Source organism: Mugil cephalus, chromosome 11, assembly GCF_022458985.1.
Source record: "Mugil cephalus isolate CIBA_MC_2020 chromosome 11, CIBA_Mcephalus_1.1, whole genome shotgun sequence".
Lineage (NCBI taxonomy): Eukaryota > Metazoa > Chordata > Actinopteri > Mugiliformes > Mugilidae > Mugil > Mugil cephalus.
This window is the reverse complement of record NC_061780.1, coordinates 1,929,616-1,952,402: the sequence shown is the minus strand read 5'-3', so window position 1 is coordinate 1,952,402 and position 22,787 is coordinate 1,929,616. Positions and strand designations below refer to the sequence as shown.

General features: G+C 38.3%; 1 protein-coding gene across 1 annotated transcript in view; it reads right to left on the bottom strand.

Annotated features, from left to right (window-relative positions):
• Nucleotides 1-22,787, bottom strand: part of si:ch211-113g11.6 (uncharacterized protein LOC559008 homolog) — a 37,621-nt gene that overhangs the window by 6,186 nt on the left and 8,648 nt on the right. The window contains exons 4-13 of the mRNA XM_047598767.1: nucleotides 20,090-20,185; nucleotides 19,750-19,852; nucleotides 15,018-15,125; nucleotides 14,577-14,716; nucleotides 12,495-12,673; nucleotides 11,422-11,530; nucleotides 11,008-11,215; nucleotides 1,605-1,720; nucleotides 979-1,151; nucleotides 506-561 (exon numbers count right to left, since the gene is read on the bottom strand). Of these exons, the coding sequence (XP_047454723.1) occupies nucleotides 506-561; nucleotides 979-1,151; nucleotides 1,605-1,720; nucleotides 11,008-11,215; nucleotides 11,422-11,530; nucleotides 12,495-12,673; nucleotides 14,577-14,716; nucleotides 15,018-15,125; nucleotides 19,750-19,852; nucleotides 20,090-20,185 (1,288 nt within the window). The remainder of the gene's footprint in view (nucleotides 1-505; nucleotides 562-978; nucleotides 1,152-1,604; nucleotides 1,721-11,007; nucleotides 11,216-11,421; nucleotides 11,531-12,494; nucleotides 12,674-14,576; nucleotides 14,717-15,017; nucleotides 15,126-19,749; nucleotides 19,853-20,089; nucleotides 20,186-22,787) is intronic.

Here is a 22,787-nt window from a genome sequence, read left to right as displayed (position 1 = left end):
TTGTTTACTACCTGAAAATTAGAAAGTAACTGAGCATAACTATGACAAAGCCTACTATAAAACTTAGTAGTATTTTGTGTAATTGCCCTCCTCTTATTCATTTACTCCAAGATATCAGTTAAAAGATTAAAACCTATCACTTCTTGTCATTTTTAATCTTTATTTTCTGGGAAATCAGATGGAAACTTGTCACTGTATCCATAGGCAAAATATATGCCCCCAGTGACACAACTGGGAATAAATGCAGTATTAAAGCCAGATCACTTGAGTAGATAGCCTTCCCTTCAGAGGCTAGTAGTTGTCACGATTAGTCAAGCTTAAAACTGGGTTTTGAACTGTGATACAGGCCAAGCCATGATATTTAAAAAAAAAGTCTCTCCCTGTGGGTTTTTGGACTGTTCAATTATATGATAATCATCTTCCTAATGTAGCTGCTCAGAGAGGTTCCTTTTTTCCGGTTTAATTAAGATCCATAAAGAGAGGGAGAGAGCAGATAAGGGCTTACCAGCAGCTTCTCCACAAACTGAGGAGTTTGAATGGTCCAGATTCTGAATGAGTGTCCTGTTAAAAAATAATAAAAAGTACAAATTGTCAGCATAGTTAGCAAATGATTAATGAATCTCTGCATCAACCTGTCCCTCACAAATTAAAACATGCAGAGACAAATCATTCAGTAATGTTGAGTGGGCAAAAAGGAGAAATGACTCAAAAACTTATCATAGCTTGATTGATTCTCCTATATCTGAATTGGAATTTATTAACCAAATTAAACACAGCCCACATGTTAGTTACAGGTTTCTTTATGGATTTGGGTGGTTGTCATATTCTTCTTTGAACTGCAGTTACTTTGTAGCTAAAGCAGATTTCATCATCTCATTGTGTCTGACAGCTGTGTTTTTTGCGTTGCCTCTTATCTCCTGTCGACTCAAGTAAAAGCAGCCAATAGCTCTGCAGCAGTGACATCATATCTTATCATACCCAGTTGTGACGTTGTATCCAGGCGGGATGGCAATGCACTTCCTCCTGGCCTTGTCCCAGGCGCAGTATGGATCCCGGGCTAGAATGCAATCTCTGCATGTGTTGCCATAGCGACCACAGTCAGCCAGTGGCAGTCGCTGGACCTCCATCGCCGTACCAACATATAAGTGTCCCTAAGGAGGAATATATGCACTATAGTATGTGCCTTTTGGACTCAATGATATTACTGAAATATATCAACCAATGTTTTGCAAGGGTGATGAAAACCATATTTCTGCCAAAAAAAAAAGCTGAAAGCATATTTGATTTAGCTTATCTTGCTTCATCTGCAGCTCTGAAAAAGCCTTAACGAAAACATGAATTATGTTAGGTTTACCTCATTAATAAGTAATTCTCTCTCTCTCTCTCTCTCTCTCTCTATATATATATATATATATATATATATATATAAAATTCACATTTTCCCCTTGACTCATATGGTCACAGCTACAGTGTCATTAATATTCAGTAAATGCACAAAGGGAGCCTGTACCTTTATTAAAGCATTATTAAAATCCTGATGTATTATTTATGATGAAAATGCAGTTGAAATCACTCTATACACAGTGCAGCAGTATTATTCATACCTTCTGGGAGTCGATGGCCATGTTCAGCACGGGGCCCTCATTGTGGAACAGAGAGTACTGAGATATGATGAAGGCCTCCTCGCTGGTGTGAAGAACTTTGAGAACTTTGCCCTGTTCTGTAGAAATAAATAAAGATGAGATGTTGTAAATGTGGTGGAGGGCTGGATCACAGGTCTTGCTGTCTTGTCTGAAAAAGATCACACATTCTTGGAGTCACGTGGATTCTAGTTCTTTTCCATTCTTGGAGGGTCAAAAGCCAGGGGAAGACAGAAGTTTTAGGGATTTTCTAAACAAACAAAGAAGGAAAACTTACTTTGTAAAGAGAGAGAATGTAGTTATACTTGTCTAAGCTCAGTGGATGGTGTCAAAACCTCAATGCCAGCTACAATAATATAATATAGGATAGTTAATTAGTCTGCTAATGGTGAGGTCCCGAGACCTCTGTAGAAAAACAATACTCAATGATAAATCAATTGACAGGTCAGGCAACATCAAGTGGCACTTCTGAAGAAGACGCAAGAGCCTATACCAGTGAAACATGTCAGAAATGTTTAAACAGCATAAAGTGTTTGATCAAAATAAGAATTCAAGTAAATGAATAAAATGATAAATTAAATAATAAAGTTCACATTTGTGGATTTTGGGTCATTGAATGCAGAACCACTGGCATGGTGAACAGTTTTTTGAAAAAAACACGTGAACACATGAAACCCACCACCATCCCACTGTAGATGTTCCTTTTGTTGTATACACAGTGAATATATTTTTTTGTATATTTTTGAGTGCGTCTATGTTCAGGATTTATCTTAGTTTATATTTTTTATGCATCAAACACCAAGGCAATTTTCTTGTATTTATAAATATACTTGACTACATAACTCCAGCGTTGTGTTTTTCTCTTGCTAAAAGTGATGAAGCATTCAGCTTCCTAGAACTTGTGTTCTGGACTCTGGCAGCAGATACGATTTGGTATGGATAAAGTAGTTTCTGACAAGCTAAGCTGAATGTTAGCTATCATCTGGCCGCTTTCCAAGTGTGTCAACAGTTTTTTACAGATACAGGTAGTGCAGTGATGGTTAGCTCGGGCCTTTCTGTGGGGAGTGCTCATGTTTTCCTTGTGTCTTGGTTTTCTCTATGTACTTTGGCTTTCTCCCAAACCATTTCATTTGGTGATTTTAAATTAGCTGCAGGCTGATTGTCTGTGCAGAGTTGTCTTTGTTAGTCCTATGATAGACTGCCTTTGGCCTAGTTATAGCCCCTGTGATCAGCTCAAGAGGAACAAAGATAATAAATGAATAAAGAAACCATGGACGGACAGAAAGCCAAGAGGCTAGTATATTAAGTTATATGTATTTGCATATGTATAGAATCATTACATAACCAAGAACCAGTATACCATTCTGACACTTTTCTTCTCCAAGTGTTCTCTGTAAATGCATACAATCACTGCACAAGTAACCAAATGAACCAGAATTGTATTCTGGTTCATTTGGCAATTGATCTGATCTGAGTTAACTGGACATTAATTGACATAATGTATTCCCTAGCCCCTTACCTTAACCATCTCAGCTACCCTTAGCCTCATTCTAACCATGACCTATGTATAACCATATGCTTCAAACAGCCTTGTAAAGAAGAGAGGACTGGCCATAATGTCCTCACTCTGACTCACTCTCACTCTGTAAAACTAAAAATTGGTACTCTGAGAGATTGCTGTCCAAGAGCACACACACACTTGCAGGAATTTGAGACAATTTTGTTTTCGTTTACTCTGGGAGTCAATAGTGTTGTCTTGCATACAGCCTGAGACTGAAAATGGACCAGTCATTATTCTAGCTGTGAGCCATCATTTTGCTTTGTACAATGAGCTGTTACAGATGGTTTACAGGATCTAGCGCTCCACAATATTTCTCTGTCTCTTTCCCAATACTTCTTCTGGCTGGTACTGGCTGTTTCATTGGACACAAAGCCAATGAGCATATATCCCTTTTATTCCCCCCTTTCCATATAAGGACTGGACAGAATTAAAGGCTAACTTGTTTTGTCACATCCTAAATTATTTTTCCTCCCCCACTGAAAATGTGAGTACAATGATACTTTTCTACCTCACATTCTCGTTTTCTGAATGCTTCCTCCTCTCTGAGGCACATTAGCCAGGTTCTTGCTGTCACTTGGACTTTTTTGTCTTCAAACTGCCTTGTCTTCTTCATAGACTTCTAATCTTTTTATTCTCTGTAGTCAAAGATAACATTTCCCACTGTATGCACTTTACTTTATCGTATGATTCTTTAGTCTTGTCTACACCTATTGTCATCTCTTTTATCAGAAGCACAAAGATAGCTGCAAAACACTGAGTGGGGAGAGGGTGACAATGCTGAACTCATGTGGCATCTGCTGACTGAATCTGTTTTTATATTTATCCAGAGAGGGTTTGCTGAGAGTTATGTTCTTTTGGAGTAAACTCCACAACCCTGTTACATCTGTGCAGTGACTTGTACTTATCATCTAAAAGCTTTGATTGTTAAAACAGGTAACACACATTATACACATTTTCCAGCTGCAATTCAAACTCTCCCTATTCTACTTCTTGTTAAGTCGTTTGCAAGTCCAGCTTATATTTTACCCAGACAGGCGCCACCTAGGCCTGCCTCTCTAACCTTTAAGCTACTGGCACCTCAATGTCACAATGTGAGAAAAAACTGCTTCTGATCTCAAACTTAAAGTCCGCTTGAAACAAGAGTAAACCTCTAACATTTATTCTAAGCTGCCTCAGGGGAGCTTTCTGACGTATCACCTCCATGACTGAAGTCGTTCATGCAGATTTACGTTGTCTGTTGATCAGTCTGGCAGGGGGGAAGGGAGTCTTTTACTATGGCCAGTTGAGGTCTTCTCTGGTATCAGAGACTAACAACCCCAGTTTCTCAACTGGCTTTCAAATGTCAGCAGTATTTCATATTCCCTTTGCTACTTTTAATGAAGTGACTCTCAAGGACACTGTTACAACATACTCATAGTTAGTCATAGTTGAACTCCACTGACCAGCTGCTGATCCTTTAGATGGTTTGCATGTTTCTTTTCATAGATCCATCTTGGTTAACAGTCCAGCATATTAGGAATTACGTTGTCATTGGACAAATCTTTATTGTGCAATTTTTTCCCCTTATTTATGGTGAATGGGTATTGTGCTGCCCCCTCTGGCGTACACATCTCTGCCTGAAGGTGGCAGTATTACGACAGAGGTACGAAAGTTATAATGTCAGAAGAAGCGGTTAATCTGCAGCCGAACTTCAGTAGTGTTCGTTCACAAGTTAAGAGAACATATGTCTGTGAGTATTATGTATACGTATTTGAAGGTCTTACTGTAATCGCTATTAACGTTAGAAGACGTCCGTTTTATCTTTTGCAACTGTGGCGATGCTAGTTTGTTAGCCTGTCTATGGTGTTTTTCATTGTATGTTAGCATTGAGCTAGCGGACTTGATTCTTAGCTGTTAAAGACGAATGTTAGCTAATTGCTTTACAGTAAGTTCGAATGCTATTAACGTATTTGTTAATTAAGAATATATTGTTTTAATTCTTGTTGTATATATATTTCAGTTTTACAGTAATCTTCAACTGAGAGTGACAAATAAATCCTTGAAGAAAGAAGACTTTGCCTCTCATTGGAGAACTGTTAGCTATCTGCCAAACTAAGCAATTCACGTTCAGGGAGGGCAGAATAGGTATCTTCTATATGGAATGTACATCCCACTTAGTTTTTTACCACAACAATCTTTCCTTATCAGGGCAGAATTGTTTTATATGGCTAATCTTAACCTAATCCTTCACCCAGATTCCTAAACCCTAACCCTAACCCTAAACCCTTGACATGACTAATGTTAATTCAAGATGTTTTTTTCTTTTTTTTCTTTTTTTTTAATCATTACTATTATCTCATCTCATCTTCCATACCGCTTAATCCTGCACTAGGGTCGCGGGGGTTGCTGGAGCCTATCCCAGCTGGCATCGGGTGAGAGGAGGCTGGACAAGTCGCCAGCCTATCGCAGGGCTAACAATGAGAAATATAACCATTCACACTCACACTCACACCTAGGGTCAATTAAGAGTCACCAATTAGCCTAACAAGCATGTCTGTGGAGGTGAGAGGAAGCTGTAGTACCTGGAGAGAACCCACGCAGACACAGGGAGAACATACAAACTCCACCCAGAAAGGCCCGAGTTGAACCCAGACCTTCTCGCTGGGAGGCATCAGCGCTAACCACTGAGCCACTGTGCCACCCTTATTATTATTATTCTTTTTTATATTAAATTTATCAAATTTTTTTTTTGTTTTGTTTTTTTTTTCTGGTGGGCTCAACCGTGTGCTTCAAAAGGATCAGTTTTTGCCAGAAACAACCCCAAACTACACCAAGACTCTCATCTTAAAGTACAGCTGTCTCTGAGCTTGCTATCCATCCGTAGCTGTATCCAAGACTGTAGGATCAGCAGTTTAAAAAGACTAATGCACCAGTTTGACATTGCATTCCTTAAACAAGGAACAAATTAATATTTTTACATGGATACTTCCTGCCTCTCAAAACCTCACACCTTCAATGTCACAATGCAACTCAGCCAATAACTGCAATTTTGATGTGTTATGCTAACACAGCCTAGCAGCCCGAGACTTGAGCAGAGGTAATGAGTTAATTTAAAAGGTCTGTTGAACCTGCTTCTCCAGTCCTTCAGACTTTTTTTGATATTATTTTTATATTTGTGGATTTCAGAACAATCCCATCCCTTTTAATAGACTTTTGACTGACATCAAGAGAGAGAAATTATGAGAGAAATTATACTAACAAATGGCCTGTAGTATATGCAATTCAGTAATTAATTAGTCAAATGATCAAGGAGCTAAAAACAACCATATTCATGTTATGACGATGACAGCTATTGAAGTATCTGGTTATTATTTGCATACATCCTGCTGAATTATTTCCCTACCAGTGATCAAAAGATAGAGAAATTCACTTTGTCAAATACTGCCGAGGACTGTCAGCCTGCGTCTTTGAGGGAGTCCCACTGAGGCCAGTTAGATGGATATAAAACTCTCTCTCTAAAAAAAAGACTATTTGTGAACCAATTAGCTAATCAGGTTTCTTCTAGGTCATCATTATAAAGTGATTTCCTTTAGCCTCCAAACACATCACTTTGTCAAGCAACTATGATTGGAATAAACAAGATACGTGCCTCTGTGAGAGCAGAAATGAGAAAGATGAGGGGAAATTGCATGTTTTCTGCTTCCATGACAGCCACAGACTTGATGCGCTTTTGCATGGCACCAAAAGTAAAGTCACTCTATTTGAGGTTGAGCTGCAAAAGGGCCTTAACTTTGACTAGCTGATTATGTAGAACCCATACACAAACAAGCACGAACACATAGTGACACATTAAGAACAAGGGGGTAAAGATAAACGTGGAAATATTGTGGAGAAAAATAACACAGAATGTTAAAAATATCACATATTGTAAAAAGTGGTGGTGATGGATGTAAATTTAATTCATTAAATTGATGCTTTAATTAAAGACTATGAGAAGACAATGGATATATATGCAGCTATGCAGCTATATCCTGTTCTCTTTGTCCAACCTTTTATTTAATGATAGGAAAAAAATGAATCAGACAAAAAACTGCCACCTTTGCATACTTACTCTCAGGCAACACAAGATAAAAACATACATAAGACATAAAAACATATAGCAATTATTCATGCCTCAAATATTCTGCATTTCTCCCTCATAAAACACACAGTTATCAGTTTTGAATCCAGTATTGCTTAGATTCTGTTTGCTAGCTTGCGATCTGCTTTTCTGATTTTGCGTACACATCCTTGTATTCTTCTCTTCTTCCATCAATTTAAAATGTCATTGTTGACCATAAAGGAATAATGTTGTTTTCAGACATATTCCTCTATTTATTTATCATTTAAGGACATCGGTTATATGTTTGAAAGATACTGATCAATAACATTTTAAGTTGAAAGAAAAGATAAATAACATTTTACTAAGATAGAGTATACACTTTGTTGATCAAGAATAAATCACATTGTAACAGTAATTTCATGAGAAGAAAAGTACAACTTTATGGGTACTTTATTATACTCACTTATTTTGATTTATTTTATTCGGTAGTGTATACCAGCCTGAATTTTTTTTTGTATTAATGTATAAAATCTGTCATTGCTCCAGAGGGAGCCTCATCAGATCGGATGACAGGAGTCACCTGGGTTTATATCAGTTCACACACAAGAACAACATTTAGTTAGAAAGTTGTTCAACTGTGCAGTTCAGTCCAAAACACAATTACCTGCACTGACGCATTACTTGCTGGGAAACTGCATCATAAAGACAAACAGAGTCAGTGTGGTTGTTTAGTCTGATTTTGAAAGACAGTATTCTCACCAGACAAAATTCATTAGCCCAAACAGAAACATGCACCAGGGTACATTTAAAGCCTATTCAATTAAGCGCAAACACAAGATTTATCTGGTCTTCAACTGGAGCACCCTAGTTGAGGATGAGCTCATCCCTTTCAATGGTCTGATTTTGAAAGACAGTATTCTCACCAGACAAAATTCATTAGCCCAAACAGAAACATGCACCAGGGTACATTTAAAGCCTATTCAATTAAGCGCAAACACAAGATTTATCTGGTCTTCAACTGGAGCACCCTAGTTGAGGATGAGCTCATCCCTTTCAATGATAATTATTGTTCCAACAGTGATATTTGCTCTCTTGGCTACCACGCTAATATGAGCCATCGCTTGTTTAGCAGCACAGTCCCCAAGCTCATCTTTGTGAAAGATATTTATTGGAATTTCCATCAACAGGGAAGACTAATACCCCTGACTGCCCAAAAAGCTTCTGCTTCGATTTCACTGTCACTGGTCTCGAGGTGGACCCTGGCTCACCACTTGTGCTCCTCTGATTGGTTTAGACTGTAGCAATCTATCAGGATGAGCTGTCTGTCTGCTTCACTCACTAAAGATTAAATTATTTCAAGAAGAGAGCTTCTCTCTATTATCTGTACAGATACAAGAGTTCATTGGGAATTAATTATGCAGATTGGCGAGCTTGTTACAAGGCTTGAATATTTATAGAGCTCAAGTGAAGGTGATGCAATACTGAGTAATAGGAAACAGGAATGCTTTTAAACATGAAAAGGTTAAATCCAAGGTTTCAAAGGTTTTTAAATTAAGATAGCAGTAATAATGGCCATGTGTCAGGTGCTGTTCTTGAAAAAAAAAAAAAGCAATAAAAAAAACAAAACAAGAAGCAGTCAGTGTGGAAAGCAGATCAGTACAACCTGTTCCTCTGGCCCCGGATACCAGTGTGACTCAAAATGCTCCAGTTTCTTTTTAGGCCACCACAGAGACTGTGGCTGTTCATAGCTCTCCATCCTTTCCGTCTTATTACTGACACAGATTGCAAAGGCCACAGCGAGAGACCATCAGCTTGTCTTTTTTAATGCTATATTGTTTTCCATGTGCTAAAAATCAACCAACCCAGAAAGGCCTGGTGAGTGACAAGCACATACCGACTGCAGCACTGAGAAATTCCACTCTGAAAGATGACACTTTGCTCATCTTTTGGTGAACTTAAGAGTGGCGAGACTCTCATACATGAGCATATGACTTGTGATGGTTGCCATAGCAATCTCCCTGAGGCACAACGCAATTTTTGAAGTAACTGCTGTAGGCAACAGCAGTGGCTCAGAATGGCTGCCTTACACAAACAGAAGCAGTGGGGGCTGGGGGTTGTCTGACTAGATTTTCAGCAGAACAGATTTTGACGTTGTGTCAGTTCTACACACATTTTTAATTCTCAGCTCTTGAATTAAGAATGTAAGTGAAGCATTCCCGCATGATTTTGCACTGCACTGCTGAGCCGGTATATACTGTATATATATCCCTTGCTTTTGCTTGTTAAAGAGAAACTTTTCTGCAGCTCCAGAGAGCTTTGTAGTTTCTCTTGAGATCACAGTTTTGATTCTGTGACTCATTTACTTGCAGCAATCAGACACTTTCCCCTCAACATCAAGCAACTGTTTTCAGCTGATATGCCAAACAGACAAGGCTAGTAACCTGAGGACTGAAATGAAATGTCTAGAAGTTAAAGAGCATTTTTCCCTTGGTGGTAGTCTAGTCCCTTGTTGTCTCCTCTTTTTTCTCTTGTGCTTCTAGTGTTTTCATGTTCCTTGTGTCTCTCCTATGTTTTCTTGTCTGAGTCTCCCTTTGTAGCTCTGTATGTGAGTTCTTGTGTCTTATCATGTTCTGTTTTCTTTTGATACTTATCTTGTGTGTCTCCAGTGGTTTTACTTCCTCCACTTTTGTGTTTTCCCTTCAAATTTTGCACTTATCTGTCCAGCCCTTCTCCTTGTCAGTTGTCACATTTATTTATTAATTTATTCAAATGAAGTCCGCTTTCATGAGTACTTATTTTTTTTAAACTGACTTTTTGTTTCCATAAAGTATAACACTGCGCACAGGCAAATCACATAAAAAAAATATACTATAAAGAGATTTTTTGCTTATTATGCTTTAATGAGCAAAAAGTCTCTTTATAGTATTTTTTATGCCCTCCCTTACTGCTGGTGGTAATTTATATGTACTCTACATTACTGTAGAGTACATACTGTACTCTCCAGTTTTCTGTAGCTCATGGGGACAGCAGGGCCTGTAGTTTGTGCAATTCCTGTTGGTTTATTTGCTTTAGGGTTAGTTTCCTTTTTCTTTAGGTTAAAGGAAGCACACAGGTCTGACAGCTTCAACAGGATTTGCCTGGGTTTCTCTAAGTTTCATCGTTTTATCTTATTTTTTTTTTGTGCAGAAATAATTTGCCCATGAGGGATCAATAAATGATTTCTTATACTATATTATGATAACATTTAGCTGAATCAACTTCAAACATTCGGTATTCTAAAGTGCCCCAGTACAGGGTTGGGTTTCACTGTTGTACCAGACACATGGAGAGTTCCAGGTTCCATTCAGGGCTAACTGTGGTTGGTTACTCACGCAAACTGAACGTGGCTTGTTAAAGAAATCAAGCTGCCTTACTCAAGCAGTTTGGTTTTCCTTGAGTTGTTCTGTAAAGCATCCGGAGACAATTAGTATTGTTATTGACGCTACATAAATAAAATTGAATTGAACTGAATTTAGTATGACCTGCATGAAGTGGAATCTGCACAAAAAAACATAATTATAGGTCACCTTTAACAAATGTGTCCCAAAGCTGCTTCTCTAACCATGAGCCACTAGAAACAACTACCAGATTATAATTTATAAATCTGACATGGCACTATATTTTGTTGCTACATAGGAAATAGATATTAGTTTTAATAAGAGGTTGATGCATGCACACATACACACCTGTTCCGAGGTACAGGACACTGTAGTGCTCATCGTTGACCGCCAGCACAATGTCCGCCACTGTATGTGTGATTTGGTCATCTGTGGTGAGGTCAAGAGCTGGACCAACAGGTCGAATCACATCCTCAATTTCTGGGTGGTATCTGATTACCCCCAGGTTTTTGATATTGTTCTGACTTTCTGCTGTCAAAGGATTTTTGCGGACACACTGAGGAGAGAAAAGATGTAATTGATTCAGACGGTGATGCCCGCTTGAATAAGCCAAATGCCCTCAGACTGTGAGCTTGAAATTGCCTCTCTTTTGTCATCAGGCCTCTCAAAAATAGCACTTCAATCTTTCTGGTGACTCATGCATTCGCAGAGACTTTTTCCAGCACAGTGACAAGAAAACAGATAAATAAATTTCTTTCTTACCATTCCAGGGCGATTACTGCCAAATGGACTACTGTAGCCCTTCAGTTTAGATGTGGAGAAAGCATGGTCAATATCTTCAATGGAGTATGCACAGATTACTGTTTTGCCCCTGAACAAGCCAGCAAAAACGATAATTACATTCACTTTAAAGGCAAGGCAAATAGTTACAAAGGCAATCATCAGCTAGAAATTGTCAGCTAACTACTCATGCTGTAATCTGTGGCTATGCAACAGTAAACGTTCAAACAACATTCCTAAATTCCCTGTTTTAGGTCTGATTCATGTTCCTGATTAAAAACTTCATGGGCTTTTATTGTTAGCAGGTGAATCTCACTGCTGCGTCTCTACCCACACTGTCAGGGCAGAGGCAAACTGAGTAAGTTGTTTTTATTTTCCATTTGTTCAATGTTGTTGTTCAATGTTAATTTGTATGTTAATTTGTATGGTTTTGTTTTGAATTATGACCTGACAAAGGAAACAAGCTTTAAGCTCAGCTGTAAATTTAAAATGCATTCTTTCAGGATAAAGGGCGATTGGTCCTTTCTACATTCCAATGAATCTCTCTTTTGTTTGCACTAGACAAAAACCGCAACTCACTGTATGTGAAAAAGTACCATATTTTACTTTAGAGGGTATGTGACTGGAATAAAAAGACTTATTTAAATTGTGCATCATTTTATCTACTTATACATTTAGTAATATGCTTCTCTCTGCTGGGGAAAATTACAGAGCATTCTGTTCTGTGCATGCATTACGATGATAGCTGATATCACTGGAACATGATTTGCATACTGCAGTGAAAACTATTTGAGATTCTGAATCCAACTGAGAACTGCTGCCACAGTAAAAAAAAAAGAAAGAAAGAAAGAAAGAAATAGATGTAACATGATGACATGATGTTAAATGTTTTAAAATTTGACAAAATTGGACACTTTCTCTGTATGAGTTGTGTAATGTTAAGTGGATGCACAAGTGTCTTTGTTCTACTTATCAATTTGTTTTGAATATAACAAATTGTTAAGTCTATTGACAGACTGGACCTTTCAGAGGGTTTTTTTTTTTTTTCAGCTCACCATGCGTTTGAAAAGAGGCCATACAGGACACCAGCCCTCTTGTCCTGAGCAGTCAGCACCACTGCCTGCTTCATGTTGTTGTACTGCTGCTGACTGTTTCCAGCACTGCACATCACCCGTGCCTTCATAAAGGTGGTCCAAGAGTCTGCCAGCAGGGCTCGGATACCCCCTTCATCAACCTGGAAATAACATAGAATAACATACAGCCACCAAGGTTTCCAAAATGATTTTGAGTATTTCTCTGTGTCCTCTGCTAAAATACCATCCCCTAGCTGAGGCCATATGCATTTCCTCTTCCTAGCATTTTGGAAAATAACTCTGTTATATTGTGGTATTTAACAGAAATACTGCTCAACTGTCAGGAAATTTCATATTTTAAACTTTTGAATTGTTATGGCTCAAGTCACGTTGGAAGGAACTCCTTCATCCACGCATTGCAATGCTACAAAGTTCATTGTGAAATGACTAATATGCCGTTAGAGGATACCAGACTGAGAACAAGGTTTGCTTGTTTTGTCTCAGAGCATTTAGTACACAGATAATGGTTCAACATTTGTGTAACCTAGTTTAGCACAAAGATTTTAGGTGGGACAAAGCATGTCTAGAGTCATTAAAGGTGCCCTCTAGCAAATCCAAATCTGCAAAGCAAAGTAGGGCACAAGACAGTACCGTTTAACCGGCAGTCACAATACACAGTAATAGTGATATTTAATGAAAGATACCTGTTGTGTTTATTGTGATTTAGCACCAACATTTACAGCATATATAGAGATAGCTTGTTCTCCAAGATACTCCAAAAGTTGACTCGTGTACACATTATCTTTTGTGTGGATATCAGCATGGTGTATGAGTCATGTTGTTTGCTACCTGCTACGTCCTGCTTTTTTAAATTTTTTTATTTTATTATCTCACTGAAGAAGAAGTAGGCATGCAGTCTTGATGAAGGGTCGCTTACTTATGTTCTTCATCCCAACCCTTACCATGCATCTCATTTAACGGTGTTTAGTGATATTCAAAGTTCAAAAGTTTAACAAGAAAAAAATAGTAGTAAAAGACCAAATTAAGAAATTCCATGAATGCTTGAGACAGATACAGTATCAGTAGTACATCATCAAAAAGAAAATATATTTTCATTTGGAACCAATTTTGACAGTCATTTCAAAATTAATTCAAAGGATAAATCATGAATCACAAAGGACTCCTGGGATTTCTTGTCTTTCACAGCTAATTAAGGAACATCTGCTATGACATTACTTATTGGAAAGTTCTGTGAAAAGCAGCATGTGTACAAGTTGCTGTGCAGCAGCACTTGTAAATCATATATCCAGGTCAGATTCACTTTACAGATTTAGAAAATGGTAACATGTCACACCAGACATTTGGCATGTGGTTAGCCTTTGGAGGTGACTGGAAAAATAGATAGAAAGTTGTAAATTGTAAAAGGTTGGGAACCACCACATTGAAGCATAGACTAAAAAAAATTGATGATGACCACTCCTCAAATGTGAAGCCAAAGCATGGCGCTCTCCCTAGTGGTTGGCTACAGCATAGGTACTATGTCCCATCTCTTCCATGTCAGTGGATGGGCGAAACTAAAACATTAAAGTACACGGCTGATAAACTTTTTTTAAGGATGGTTTCGGTCATTTTTGGTAGTTAATATAATGTATTTTATGACCATGTCTCCATTTTTGACCATGTCTCCCACTTCCTTGCATTGGCCAAACTGACACTAATAACTAAAACAAAACATATCAGAAAAAATGACACTTGAACGTGCATCAGCAGTATATTAACCTAATGAGAGAAAGATAAATGTTTAGAGGTGAAGGTCATGACCTATACTGCAGCCAGACACCAGAGGGGGATCTACTTGCTTTGGCTTCACTTTTGAGGAGCTGTCACATACCCTGTTCAGCATATGCATCAGACACACAAGTTGCTACCATCGCTATCCCTGGGATATGGCTAGCGTCAGTTTGACCGGAAGTGGAGACAATTCATCCATTTTTCTTACAGTCTATGCTAAAACTAATGCAAAGAACTGTCAAAAATTTACAGGCAGTGTGTTTTTTTTCTTACCGTGCAGACTCGGCCTATGCGGGCCCTGTATGGCTCCTCATCCACTCTGGCTGTTTTGTTGATCTCACTGAAGAAGAAGTAGATCTCCTCCTTGGTCTTTTCCGAAGACGGGATTATGGCTGCACCAGCAAACTGTGGATCTGACAATGAGATAAGTCATCTCAGATACCCAAGACATCTCTTCCCATAAGTGTAGTTTTATTACAATTGTAAATCAGTTTCAATTTAAAGTAGGACTGCCAATATTAAAAATGATTTTGCATAAATCGACATGAGGATAAATAGTTGATCAAAATGGATGGGTTTGTGACAGTGCATACACCTACATGTTTTCCCCAAGGGAATGATAGTAGATGATTTACAGAGAGTACCACCCACCATCTCCATATGCATTAGTCTAAACCTGTACAGTGTCTGCATGACTCCCCTACTCCTACTCACTCATCAGCCAAATGTTCTCCGTCTTCAGGAGTTTTTGGGAGCCAAACGTACGGCGAATCGAGCCACCATGACCTTCCACCGACGACATGGCAGAATACAGACTCCCATCTGCGACCGCACGAAAAAAAAGATGGACAGTATAAGAGATGGTAAACGATGGGTGAAAAAAAGAGAGGGTACACAATGAGCTTGGTGGATGCAAGTTTCAGGGGGAGAAAGATTGGAGCGACACAGAAGGGGATTGACTGAGGCTAGAGGAGAGGAAGACAGAGAAGATAACATTAAACAGAGTGAAAACATTAAAAAAGATGCTCAGAAGGATAAAGACAGAATAAAAAAAGAGGGGAGGTGAAGTAAAGCAAGAGCAAAGAAGACATCAAGGCAGGAAAGATTACTGTACTGTTCCAATCAACATATTCTTCCAAAATAACTTAGAGCCCTGTCTCCATAGCAATGCAGAGGGGAAGCGTTCAAAATCTCAGCGGTAATATCTTAATTAGGACTGATTGTTACTTGAATGCTGTTCAGCTCAAGCAAAGGGCTGCCTTGTTGTTTCCACAATCGATACCCGCATGGATGAGCATCCTGCAGCGCAAGCTCACCTCTCACTGATGAGAGTGTCTCTTAAAACAATCCATCTGAGTTAGATGGTTTACCAAACAGACCTCTTGTGGATCTTCATCATCAAGCACTAAAGCTACTGAAAGGTCGCTTTAATTAGAAAAGTCTCTGTTTAGTTAATGTGAGATCCATTCCCTGTGGAGTGGAGCAAGGTTCAAATGTGTATATATTGTGAAACTGATGAAGTTTACGGCCAAGTTTTTCATTTTATTTAGAACTGCACATTCAAACTATCCCTTTAAATTATGACATCTGTATTTTTGTATGAAAAACAAGATGCAAAGACAATGATACAACAGTGGTTGATAGATAAATGTCTCTTGAATGATGGTGGTGTGACCCCCTTGTTTTGTTTTTCTGCTTTAGCATCGGCAATTTGTAATGATCCTGTGTTGCTTAATCTATTTCTTCCTGTTTTTTTTTTATGTAGCACTTTTGAAAACAAATGAATTCAAAGTTCTTTACATTTTGATTGACAAAAATACATATAAAAAGTAAAACAAAAAAAAGGACATGGAGACTAATGCACACTGTAAAAAGGTTAAATAATAGGATATGATAGGATAGGATAAAATAATAAATGATCAATATCAATAAATAAATAAATAAGATATAGAACAAATTTTAAAAAAATTGTAAATAAATGAATAAAAATAGAATATAAACTGTAAAATAGAATAAAATAATTGACTATGACATAAAAGCCAGATTAAAAAGGTTTTTAGCCTATGTTTAAAAGTGTTAAATTTTCTTACTCTTCTCAGATCTGCTGGCTGTTCTACAGTTTTGGAGCGTAGTGGCTGAAGCAGCATCACCAAATGATTTTTTTTTTGTTTTGTCGAACAGTTAAAAGAGGGGAGCCAGAGGGTCTGGGAGGCTGTTCTGGTTCACACAATAAAAGCATCTCTGAGATATAATCTGGTGCAAGTCCATGGGGTGCTTTAAAAACTAAAAAAAAAAGAACTTTAAAATCAATACGAAAACTAACAGGCAGCCAGTGTAAGGATTTTAAAATAGGCGTAATGTGTGTCTCCTTCTGGTTTGAGTGAGAACTCGTGCTGCTGAATTTTGAATCAGTTTCAGCTTGTTTATTGTATTCTTGGCTAGACCAGAAAGGAGAGCATTACCGTAGTCTACTCTGGTAGTTAGAAAAGTGTGCATTAATCCCACTATGTTGCTCAGAGAGAGAAACAGCCTTAATTCAGAAATAGTTTTAGTCCAAGTCCAATAGTTTAGTTCAAGTGTAGTTTCTCTCTCTGAGCTTTTGAACCAATGATTAGCACTTCTGTGTTGTCCTGGTTGAGCTGTAAAACATTCTTTGACATCCAGCCCTTAATATCTAAAATGCAATTAAAAAGTGAGTCTATTGATATAGTGTCACTGGAAGACACGGCCACGTAGAGCTGAGTGTCATCAGCATTTTTCTGATCATTTACTACTTTTAGCACGGATGTCTCTGTGCTATGGTTTATCCTAAATCCAGATTGAAACACTTCTATTTTGGTGTGTGAATTCCAAACTTTACTTAACTGAATAAAAACAAGTTTCTCTAAAATCTTACTTAAAAATGGAAGGTTAGAATTGATCTGTAACTACTATGATATAAAATATCCAAGTTCCGTCTTTTAAAAATAGATTTAACTAAAGCAGATTTAAAATCAGTGGGGAAGACACCTAGCTGTAGGGAGTGGTTTGCAATGGCTGGTGTATCTTCAGATACTGAATTAAATATTGTTTTAAAAAGGAAGAATTGGGATAATATCAAAGGAAAATCTGGAGGATTTCCAGATCTGTTACTACTTCCCTTAGAGTGTCAGCATCAACCAGATCAAAACATTAATACTACATATCATATTATGCAGGATATTGACAAAAGTGCAGTGTGTTTGTTTTGCTGACAGATACCAGATCTCGTTTAGTTATTTTCCCCCTGAAATAGCCAGCAAACTCTTCACATCTAGTAGCTGGAAGCATGTTGCTAGAATTTGTTGTAGGTTTTAAAAGAGAATCTATTGTACTAAAAGCAGTCTGGGATTATAAAGCTTGTCAAGACTTTTGATTATTTTTGGTGGAGGTTTTTAGGTTTTCCTAGATTCCTAGTTTTATTTTTCACCATCTGCGCTTTGATGCTCTGCATTCTCTTATGTTAGAAGCCAACAAGCCATTTAGCAAGTCAACAGCATTGTAACTTAATGTAGGAAATACAAAGGCACAATGTTGGGTAAAATGAAAAACAGTTGGAAACACTGTACAACCGAGTCACAAAATACCAACTTACCATTCACCTCCGTCATTATAGAAAACATCATTGAACACGTCACAACTTGTGAACTTGGCCTTAACAGAACTTTTTCCAGTCACAAGATATATCAGAGCAGGGAGCTCTTCTCATAAACACAGTTTTCACAACCTCATTTAAAAGCAGCATAAGGGTAGGTGCTCTATACGGCTATAAAAGCCCTTTGAAACAAATTTGTGATTTAACACTAAGCTCAGTTTTCCAGTTCCCTGAGCCGCTAAATACTGTGGGTAAAGCCATACTTTTAAACATATAAGCCAGAACACTGTTAAACACAAGAGGCTTTGCATGCAGGGCCGCGTACAGGTCTTTTCATGCAGTGTGACTTGAATAGAAGGTGATAAAATGAGACAGATCGTTCCTGGGAGCCCAGGACTCACAAGTGCTGCTCTGCTGATCTGCTGCTCTTGACTCAAATGAGCAAAGTTAATAAAAAGAGCTGAAGGTAGCTTTGTTCCAAAATAGAATATGTCAGAGCAACCACTTTCAAAAACTGAGGTAAGACTTCTGAAATGTTGAGACTCTTCTTACAAAATTGAATGACTGCAACTGTAACTTCAGTCAGAAAAACCATTTCATGCCTTATTACTCACCTCAGTATCACTCATCACTCCCTTAACCCTTTATGGGGCTCTCATTGAAATACTTGGTGTTATTGTATTGTTTTCTTTTTCTTCTTCTTTCTTCTTCTTCTTTTTTATTTTCATTTAGAAATCAAGCTCAATTAAGGCTCCATATATGGTTCCTTGAAGTGGTAAACAAATATAAATGTACTGCATTTGGACCATTAAAACATGTGCTAATTCAGTGCTGATTTGCATATGCTCAGCATTCATGCAGAGGTGGAACTTGAGACCATTTTTGACCTGAGAATGTTTCCTTGATCTTGTCTGATTGGCTGAATGAAAACCACATGCCTCTAAACTTCACTGAAAGGCACAGGGGCACAATTTAAAATGTGGGCTGAACTTAACACATATGGTTCCTTGCCCCATAAAGGATTAAATCATGATTATTTTCTCATTTTTTGACCAAGCTAAACTATAACTGTTGTAGTTGTCAAGGTTATCTGCTGATCATTGTTTACCACTGCCCAATAAAATCATTACAAATCACTGCTGAGGATTCCTGGGTTAGACTTAGGCATGCACATGATAACTAAGATAACTAGTCTTAAAGCAAGCACTGTGGTTATGCCTTTGGTAATTGTGGTTTAAATAATAACTACTTAGTCAAGTTTGTGGAACACCTGTGCTCATGGTTAAACCAGCGGTGTCAGGAAGAAATGGGAAACAGCTCTTGCTCAACCCACTGATCGACCCATATAATCCTTTTAAAAATAAAGAATCAAATGTCAACAGATCTACACGAACTGTCTCGCTGTCATTTTAATGGGTATAGGTGGATACAGGTGCATGACCTTCACTGTGCTTTTTGTCCAGAGCTATTTTGTCATGGTCGGTGGCTACCTTTCACTGTACTGTCATATTAAAAGGTACATGTCTGTGTGTGAAAGTGGAGGCAGATCCTTTTCATTCTACTCTTTCTTGATCATATCATCCAGTGAAAATGGGCTTTGAACAACGCACTCTGTGAACGACACAGGAGCCAATTAACTCCACTAAGAGCACCTGTATGCTGCCTTCAGCTTAAGTTCATCACGTGCACTGTTAACAATAAATATTCTTGGATAGCAGTTTCTTTATGCGCTGATAATGAATCCCAGTGAAGGTATATTTGGAATGGTTAGTTCCTTTCTCTCCCACCTAAACACACACCTCTGCATGTAGACTTCTCCCTTGTGTTTATTACCTGCAGGCAAGCTGATGGACCCGTGGGAAGGGTAAGGTGGTGAGATCTCAGAGGCTGAGGCTATCTGCCCACCTTGGACATCAGTCAGCACCGTGTCATTTACCTGCACAGAGAAGGGAGTTTAAACCCTGTTCTTTCCAGCCACAAGTGTTACACTCAGTACTTACTGACATCTCTATGGCAATAAATAAGCTTTCATTAGACCACCAGAGGAAATAACTGAGCAAATATATAGATGCTAACTGCATCTCATCTGTATTTAGGCTCTTAAGTGAAATACTAACAACAGCAAAAAGTATGACATACATACTTAAAGGTACTCATCTGAAGAAACTCTTACCAGCATCCAGCACCTGGGGCTTCCAGCATTTGTCCCACATACGATGAATGTGTCGTTAACTTTCTGAATGACGGTGATGAAATTATCACACTCCAGCTGTTGGAGAAAAGGAAGAGCAAGGTGAAAAAAAAAAACTGGGACAAAAGTAGAAAATTATGCAAAAATAGACAGAATGGAAGAGGGATTAAAGATTCAAAGAGAGGGATGGGGGTGGGGAGTAGACAGGAGTATATGTGAGAAGTGATTAGAGAGGATGAGGCAGCACAGAGGGAGAGAGACAAAAAAACAACCCAGGGACTGAAAAAAAAACAAACAGAGAAAGAGAGAAAGGTGGAATAGAGATAGAGAGAGAGAACTAAGCAACAGTACTACATTAAAAAGATTGTGAGAGAAAAAGTGGACTACTCAGAGAAAGATGTTAAAAAAAAATGGATCCCATCCATTCTCTGAGCATTGTTGGCAGACAACACACAGTAGGATTAGACCTGCAGTAAAGCACCGCAACACTCCATATGCATCACTTATTCATTATGCATAAATGCACTGCTGTCCTCCAGACATTACTGGATGGAGAATGAAAGTCTATATACTGAGCGCATGTTATTTTTTTTCTGCTTTACTCACATCGAATCACGACAGAAATGTGTGAAGTGTCAAATCACAAATCCAGATGGGTCTCTGTAGATGGTAGAAGTGTACTACCAAATCCTAAAATCTGGACCAGAGCGCGCGTGTGTGTGGGTGGATATGTAGGTGGATTGGTAGGCGGGTGGGTGGGTGGGCTGAGATTTGTACAAGTGTGTAAGTTTCTGTTCTTGTGAGAAGTAGTTTGCATTTTGGCGATTTTAGGTCGTCCACGCTAACATGTGGGACTGAAGTTAGAGCGAGGGAGTTTAAATTGGGATTATATTGGGGTTATTTGTAAAGACTGCCATAAGTTATCTGGCAAAATAACAGAAGTTTGTGTTGTTTGGGATAATGAGCATAAGCTGGCAATTTTTATATATTGTGTGGATGCATTGTTGTTTAAGATTCTCCAATGGGTTCCATTCTTCATTAAAATACCAGCCTAGTATACACAAGAATTTTTGTCCTTATACAATTCTGCACCTCGCAATTTGTTTCTAAATTCAGCTTTCAGAGGTTAGTCATGCAGTAAGTTGCCTTTGTGCCTGATGCAAAGACTTACAACTACATTTATTTGAATTAATTCTAACCGCAGCCTTTTTCTTTTCAGTTACTTAATTCTAATCTTAACCTCGCTGTCAGGCACACAGATTGTAAAGACATTTGCAGTTAAATGTTGCATTTCAGTAAACTTGTCAAACTGGAAATCAATGCTGGATACAGATATAATGACATTTAAGAGTCGCCACTCCACACCCACGGTTTGCAATATCCCAAACCTGAGCCATGATTACTTAAGAGAAGTGAATTGATTAAACTCCTCCAGAGCCACATAACACATCAGACAACTGTTTGCATGCACAGCCTGAGTTGTACTGCTTGGGATTTAGTAAACAAATCTGTCGGCATCAGTTATGTAGTCCTTCCAGAAACTTTCTCTGTTGTCGCTGATCACATCCTGACAGGCCCTTAGTGAGAACTGATTGAGCAATTCAGACGGTAGAATTAAGGTAAGAATTACTTTCTTCTCCTCAACTCCCAGATGGGGTGTAGTTGCTTGTTATGCTCAGCTTTGGAGACTGTGAGCTCCAGATGAGCTGATGTCAATAGACTGACTAAAAACCACTCAGTATACCCGTAACATTAAAAGTGCTACCCACTGTTAAACTCTGATCTCTGCTCACTTCAGGGGTAATGCTTATCATGCACGCTGTGTCTCTGTATTACTGAACAATGTCCTGTCTTTCATTCCCCTTCACAGGACCACTTTGTCACAGCCAAATTTCCTGGAAGCTCTAGCTATTTGTTCAGGAAAGACACTGTTTTATACTGTCTTTTCTGGTGCTTTATTTGAATGCATAGACACAGTTGCGGTGGGTTTCAACCTCCAGATATTGGTAGCAGTACAGATATGGCAGAAATCAAGGCCAATCCAAACCAAGAGCTCATTGTGTCACATACAGGCTTTTAAATTGATCTCATAGGACTCTCTTTCTCACATCAGTTCTATTCTGGAACTATGGAACAAATGGCCTGTTACTATACACACCAAATCTTGTTGTTCTTATGATTCTAGTTCAAATCCAACTAGCATCCCATTCTTACTGGTAACAAAATACTTCTTCTACTACTACTTCTTGCACATGAACAAACTTCCATGTGAATATGTTTGTCAAAAATCTTCAGTAAAGACCAGTATGATCAGAAAGAATGAGCACAACTGTCAGTGATTTTACAAACACCTAACTATTGTTTTTACAGACTTCCTTTGCCTAGAGAGCTCTAGGTACTGAATTTTAAGATTTGAGATGGTCACTGTCCATAGACTGTCTTGTTTTTAATCCCATGGCATTTAAGCCTAAGGCATTTTTTTCTGGCAAATATCTTGCTGCCTCCAAACACTCATCAACTACATAACAAAAGGATTCAATGACATGGAGTTTTGGATTGTTACTGGACCTTATCAATGTTTAAAAACGAGTTTCTATATAAAATTAACTCTTAGTTTAAATACTACTAATGATATGAGGTACATAACTGGCTGAGTGTTAATCTTCAAGTCAATAATCTC